General features: G+C 33.5%; 1 protein-coding gene across 1 annotated transcript in view; it reads right to left on the bottom strand.

The window, feature by feature from the left end:
* Nucleotides 1-1,116: 1,116 nt before the first annotated feature.
* The window catches only part of GFRAL (GDNF family receptor alpha like), a 57,562-nt gene continuing 51,782 nt past the window's right edge, over nucleotides 1,117-6,896 (bottom strand). The window contains exons 7-9 of the mRNA XM_019629393.1: nucleotides 4,002-4,097; nucleotides 3,842-3,914; nucleotides 1,117-1,270 (exon numbers count right to left, since the gene is read on the bottom strand). Of these exons, the coding sequence (XP_019484938.1) occupies nucleotides 1,117-1,270; nucleotides 3,842-3,914; nucleotides 4,002-4,097 (323 nt within the window). The remainder of the gene's footprint in view (nucleotides 1,271-3,841; nucleotides 3,915-4,001; nucleotides 4,098-6,896) is intronic.

Consider the following 6,896-nt stretch of genomic DNA (forward strand, 5'->3'; position numbering starts at 1 on the left):
AATTTAATTTAATGTAGACAATTTGATCTGAAGTGTAGCGAACAGCAATAGCTATGAGAACAAACAGGTAGAAAATTGTGGACCTTCAGTTGTAAATATACAACTAATTATTGGTATGCTCGGGTTGTTGACTATTTGAGCCTCTGTGCTACTATAGATAAAAAACAACTCGTATTTATTCTTAGCAATTGGTACTATAATGATTACAAACAGTTGCAAAGCATATATGTATCAAAAATTTAACTAATAAACATCTTTTCCAAAACTTTCTAATCAGAATTACACTGTGATGTCAAACCAAGCCAAAAGTAACAATATAGAAGCTATAGAGAGTAGCAGTTATGTTGTTACACTATTATTGCAGTTCATAATTAACAGAAAAAATAAAATACACTAATAAAATGTATTATTATAATGTACATTAATTTTTCAGCCAATGCAGGTACTTTACAGCTTTATGACTATGAAATAAAGATATCAAGTTCAAAAAGAGGTTCAATTCGGGGGTGGTGGGGTGGTGGATGGGGCAGGGAGGTTGTCACTTTGTGAGGGGTGAAAAGCATAACTAGTGCATTGTTTTGTACACCTGAAACTAATAATTAAAAAAAATTTTTAAAGAAAAAATAAAAAGAGGTTCAACAGCATGCAAAGTTTAAAAAATCCAAAGATATCACTTGTAAGACTTATCATCCAACCAAATATTTAGGAACTTAAAGTCAATGCTAATAACTTAGCTAATGATTTGAAAATGGACATACAAATAACAAATATACTGGTTATTTATATCAGCATTATCCTTTTGGCAAGTTAATGGGAATTTATAAAACTGATTGCAAAAAAAGTAACCTGCCAACTATGTCCTATTATGATGCAACTAATTACCATTTTATGGATTCATATTTATCATGAAATAAATCATGCAGACTGTAACTTATAACACTTTTTGCCTTCAAGGGCAATTTTGTAATTCTGTACCAGTGTCATTAAAGATACCAGTGTATATTTATACTAGAATATTTTCTTAAGCAAAAATAAATCGAACAGCTGCCATATTATTATACCTTCCATTACTATACTTAATGATCCAGTATCATTAAATCCATCTTAGCGTTTTCCTTATTGATGAGGAATAGGATCTTCCATTGACTGGCTACAAAGACTTGCTCGAAATGAAGTGATTGTTAATGATCCATGACTTAATGAATCATGAGTCCTCCAAGGTATTTGGATCGGTGAAGGATCTCTGGTTTGACTTGATATTCTGGAGGTTCTATATAAAAGTAAAAGTAAAAGTTAACAATATGCCATTTTAAAGGTTGTACAAATGTATGTGTGCTTATATTTTTGGATCGATCCTGTGCCTGGAGGGGAAAAATAAATCAAGTCCCTGAATGTAAAGTCTCAATAGGAGAATGAAATAATCTATGGTCTTTCTAAGAAATATCAATCATGCATTTAACTGTGATTTCCAAGTAACCATTTCCAAAAAGAAAAGGAGCCCTTTGTTTTTTCAAATATTTGTGTTATAAATGACTGGTTTCTCTGCAAATTTCTTTGAAGATTTAGGGCTGTTTTAATTTAGTATACCGTGAAACAAATGCAAAAACCTCAATCTTTACTGCAGAAGGGTACACATGGATTATACCTGACCACCAGGTGAGTGGCATCCAGACTTCTTCTATTGAGAAAGCACCATTTACCTCCAGATGTGGGGTAACGCAGGTTTTGTTGTTAATGATGCGTTTGCTTTGCTTTGCTCTTTCTTTCTATTATGACTTTTACTTTCGTCATTTACTTAACCTGGGTCTGGATCTTTCAGATTACATGTAAGGATCAATTTTAAATTGTATTGGAAATAATTTATAAGTAAGTATAATATACATAACAGTATGAATAACTGACTTTAAAATACATGTTAGAGTAATTCAAGGTTTTTATCTATAACACTCTTGTTGTCATCCAGTAAAAGGATATGCCTTTCTATGCAGGAAAGAAAAGAGGTCAAGTTACAGCTGATACACAGGGGATGGTACATTGCCCTCACCTTATTTATCTATGGCACAACAGTAATCTGTAAAAACCCATGGGCCCATGTGGCAGATGTGAACTTTATATATTATATGTGTGGCTAAGAAATCAAGGTTGGGAACCATTAAAATAAGAATTTTTCTAATTTAGAAAACCATTCGTGCTTCTCTGAAAGAATATGTCTGAGAGAATATCTAGGCAGGCCCAGTAATTGAACATTGCTCTCAAATATTTTAAACCAAATAAAGGAAAATTTAATAAATTCCAAATGCTGTTTTCCCCCTTGAAACTGACTCTAAGTTATTTGGCCTTTAAATGTATCTTAGAATCCAAGGAATATCTTTTCATACAAATACAATTTTTAAGGCCTTGGGAGAAAAGCAGGCTGTTTTGGTACTGATATTGGTAAGCATCAAATTAAATGCTTAGAGAAGTTGGATCCAATGAAGGGATGTATTTAGCTGGCAATGCATTTAATAATAGCTATGTTTGAATGCCCATAAGCAGAGCATACACTCATCTTGTGCCCGGCACTTTGGTATTGCCATATACCTACCCGCTTCAGTGTTTCATTTTATATGCCTGGTTGTCTTAGTCTGAGGTTTCTGGAGGAGCAACATGTATCCGTGCTTTGTATGGTTTACTGTGTCACTTCCTCTGAGAAATAAAATGCCCATTATCTCTGCTTCTCTCTAGGCTTAATCTTACTGATAAATGTATTTTATGTGTGTGTTTGTATATTATATACTATATATATATATATATATATATATATATATATATGCACACACATATATTTCTTCATTAATATTTTTTTAAATTTTATTGGGGAACAGCCATGGTCATTGGTGACACATTGCTGTCATGCTACAATGGCATAGCTGACTCTTTTAGGGAGGGCGCAGCTCACATTGGCCCATGTGGGGATCGAACCGGCAACCTTGGTGTTATCAGCACCAGCTCCAACCAAATGAGCTAACCAGTGACCCCTTTTCATTAACATTTATGGTACTCAAATTACATGGAAAGATACACATAGGTATAATGAATCAGCAAATGAACATCACTGATATTTAAATATGATGTTATTTTTTAAAATTAAAGCAAACAACTGCACACCAATTTATATATATTTGTAAATGGTAAATAAGTGGGAAGGAATTTTAAGCCCTAGACATTTAGAAACCTAGAGGTTGATGTGTCTCTCATCTTAAATCTCACATGCCTGCTGGAGCATTACTGCATCAAACAAGGCAGCCAAGGAAAAAGAAGATTTGGAAAGAGTGAATTAACATCAGGCAGTAGAAATAAGTCTTTCTAACAGTACCCTGTGAGGCCTCATTAAATGTCTTTTTTAATGATTGTATATTAAAACATGCATAGAGTTCATTGGCATATACAAAACTGAAATGAAGAGTAAATCTTCAGGTAAATATACACTGTAGGAAGTCCCTTATGTAAACTGATTAATCCGGCAAGTGATTTGAATAAGTTATGCAGTAAAGCTCACTTGGGGTCTTGTAAGAAAACCGGGGGAATGATTGATAACAGTTTAATTAGGGGGGACAATACATATGTGCTTGTAAAAATGCAATGTAAAAAAAAAGTCCCTTATGATCACATTTCCCTGGCATAGAAAGGCAAAGAGTAATGTTTCCATGAACCTATCCCACATTAAAAGCTGATTTAGTAGGTCTTAACGGAGAAGTTTTCATGCTCCGGCCATTTGTGAGCTCTGCCGTTGTGAAATGTGCTTTAACAGGGCTGATTCAATTCCAGCCCTTTCCTTCCCTTCTGAATTGTATCCAGTTACCTCAGCTTGAACATAACCAGGAGAAGGATTCCACAGGTGACTGTCATGCACATGACAGCATAAATTACTTCTCCTAGAAACAAAAAATTTTTAAAAAATTATTGGATTTCTAGAGAGCATAAATAATAAAACTAGTATAGAGGTTTGATTTTTAACTGACCGTTGAAGGGGGAATGAAATCCACGTAGAGTTATTTCCTTCGCATGTTTTCTTGTATGCAATGCAATGCTTTTGACGTTAGACAGAGTTGGATAATCTGAAAGACAATAATGAAAATGAGATTAAAATCTTTAAGGGTGGTGCATTATTTTTATCCCATGAGTGGTAATTTGCTTTGCGTTTATAAGGCACCAATTTATTTCAATTATACTACTTTAATAAAATATGATAGATTAGGGTGAAAGAGGGAACACTTTTCTTGAATTTTAACAGCTTTTTTTGCACCTTTTAATCACATCATTTCCTTATAGAAACATTTTTTTTTCAAACCATGATTAGAAAAACGATTATATTTTATAAGATAGTTCGTTGTACATTATATATAGACTAGCGGGGGAAAAGGACAGAAACCTTAGGCTACCCATTAGGATATTGAAAATGATTCCTTCTTTACAAGGGTGATTGTTTTAATGATACTTCATTACCCTAAGACCCACTGTATTTTGAATTCTTACAAAGGAGAGTCCTTAAACCAATCACTCTGTTCACCCCTCTGCTTAGACATTTCAATACCTGGCTTTGCTTATTTCCCCTATTGTGTTTCCCGTTTTCAACCCCTTCGGTTTCTATTGTTTTTACCTATTTTTGTCTCACCTGAGGGCCCTTCTTGGCCACTCTGTGGCCCTAGTGTTCATGGCCATGTTTTGAGAAACACATTTCACCTCACTTCACAAAACACAGGACAAAAAATGCAATCCTTAAAATTGATTTATAAATCTATTTTAGGTTGAATTTTATTAGTAACTTTGAGGGGAAGTCACTCCTCGTTTTGACTCAATTCAACGCAAATATGAATCCTAAGCATACCAATAACCCAATCGCCATTTCTTTGATGATGATGATCTAGGTGGGTTTTGAGGCTTAAAAAAAAAATGATATAAAGTCCCCACTTGAGAGAGGCCTCGCTGTCCTCTGTTATAGATATGCATACATTTTGAGACCTGGAAATCCAAGTATGAGTAGAGAGTTTTCTGCAGAAGTGAATGTATCAAGTGCAGGATATCATATCAAGTGACAATAGACTCTGAACGGGAAGGGAGAAAGATGAGAAGATGTATTTCCCACAGTTCCACTTAGTCCTCTCTCTACCCAGGGCTGCTGCTGTTCAGAAGCTGTCTCCTTGGAAGCCACGCTTTGAGGTGTATGTTTGGAGTAATCGGTAGAAAGCAAGGAGACAGACTGTGTCAGATTAGTAACAATATTCTCAGGGTGGGCCCAGAAGAAGCAGCCCAGACTAAGCTAGAAAAGCAACTGAGGGTTTTGTGACTAAAAAACCCATTCTCAAGGAGTCTGAACTTTAATACAATGAAGACATTTTTAGTTCAAAATGTTTTAATCCCCAACTCCCATCTTGGGTTATCATACAGCATTTATGGAAGTCTGACCTTAGAAACCGAAAAATCAACCTCTGCTGAATGTAAAAGTAATAGAGGTAGAGTCCGTGAAAATTTTTCACTTTTGTGGTTATAAAATAAATTGTGTTATTCATTATAAAGTTGAAATGAAAAAAGCTGGATTATTTCAAATAATACTGTGTTTATAATAGTGGTCCTTATTGGGAGAATTAACTTTATTCAAATTGAGCATACAGCTTTTTAATGAAATAAATGATCATAATAAAATATGATATTTAAATCAATTTGGAATATGAATTTGCTCCTTTTTAATTCTATGGTTTTGTGACATTTTAGGCAGATTTATGGCCTAAATGTAAATGTATATAATCTACATTGATGATGCAAAAGATGCTATAGTTTTAAGAAATTCTATCTCTAAGTGCATTTGGCCTAGTTTGGTGTCATGATTTATCTTTTCCTAAGAATAAAGGTATTATTTTGACAAATTGGGCTATCTTTTAGATATATAACTGCCTAAAATAATTGTTAAACATTCATCTAGCAAAACTTAGAATCATTTCATTCACTAAATTTCACTCACATGGAACTCATTAACAGGGTTATAATAGATCAATGACAGAAATGCTACCTAATGATCCCAGTGAAAATTTTAATGTGTCCAGCAATCAATCCACAATCTTAAATATTGCACCCTAGGAGGATACCCAATATCAGTTAGAGAGATGAATGTTATGGAGGGTTTCTTGGCTACTGAAACCCACTGGAGAGTCTTCCCTGCCTTTTATAAATAGTAAGGTTTACAGTGTTTTATAACCATGAAATTAAAGTCAGCAGAATTAATAACCAACCTCAGTCTCACACCATCTGCCATATTTATATATAAACACTGTCAGTGACTTGTTTATCTTATCTTGTTCTCTAGAGAAATTAAACACTATTATGAACTACACTGCAAAATCCCTATACATTTGATGGGAAATCACGATTAATTTTAGCCTTCCATTAAGACAAAATTTAAACAGTGTTCTCCCAAATGAGCTACAGAGATGTGATCATTTCTATTCTTTTCCTCCAAAATCCTTGTGCAGAAGTAGCTGATGAAGACTGAAACTCTACTTTGTATAATTTATCCGAAATAGTAAATGAATTGTAAAAAATGTGATAGATCAGATATGAAATAATGATTTAAAATGAATGTCAGAATGCTTGAAATAAAAATTAAAAATATCACAAATAGCAAATTTGTAAACCTTTGATTAAAATTTCAATTAAAACATAGGTTAGAAGATGTGGCTTGGAAGAAAAATTTTGGTGAAGAGAACATTTTCATAGATTGATTTAAAAATATTTTATGTAGCTGTTTTTTGAATTGTTAATGCATCACGTGATATAGTTAAATATATATATTATATGGACACACACACACACATACACACACACACACATATATATATATATATATATATATGCACACACAT

The sequence above is a fragment of the Hipposideros armiger genome, unplaced genomic scaffold (genome assembly GCF_001890085.2).
Source record: "Hipposideros armiger isolate ML-2016 unplaced genomic scaffold, ASM189008v1 scaffold_847, whole genome shotgun sequence".
Classification (NCBI taxonomy): domain Eukaryota; kingdom Metazoa; phylum Chordata; class Mammalia; order Chiroptera; family Hipposideridae; genus Hipposideros; species Hipposideros armiger.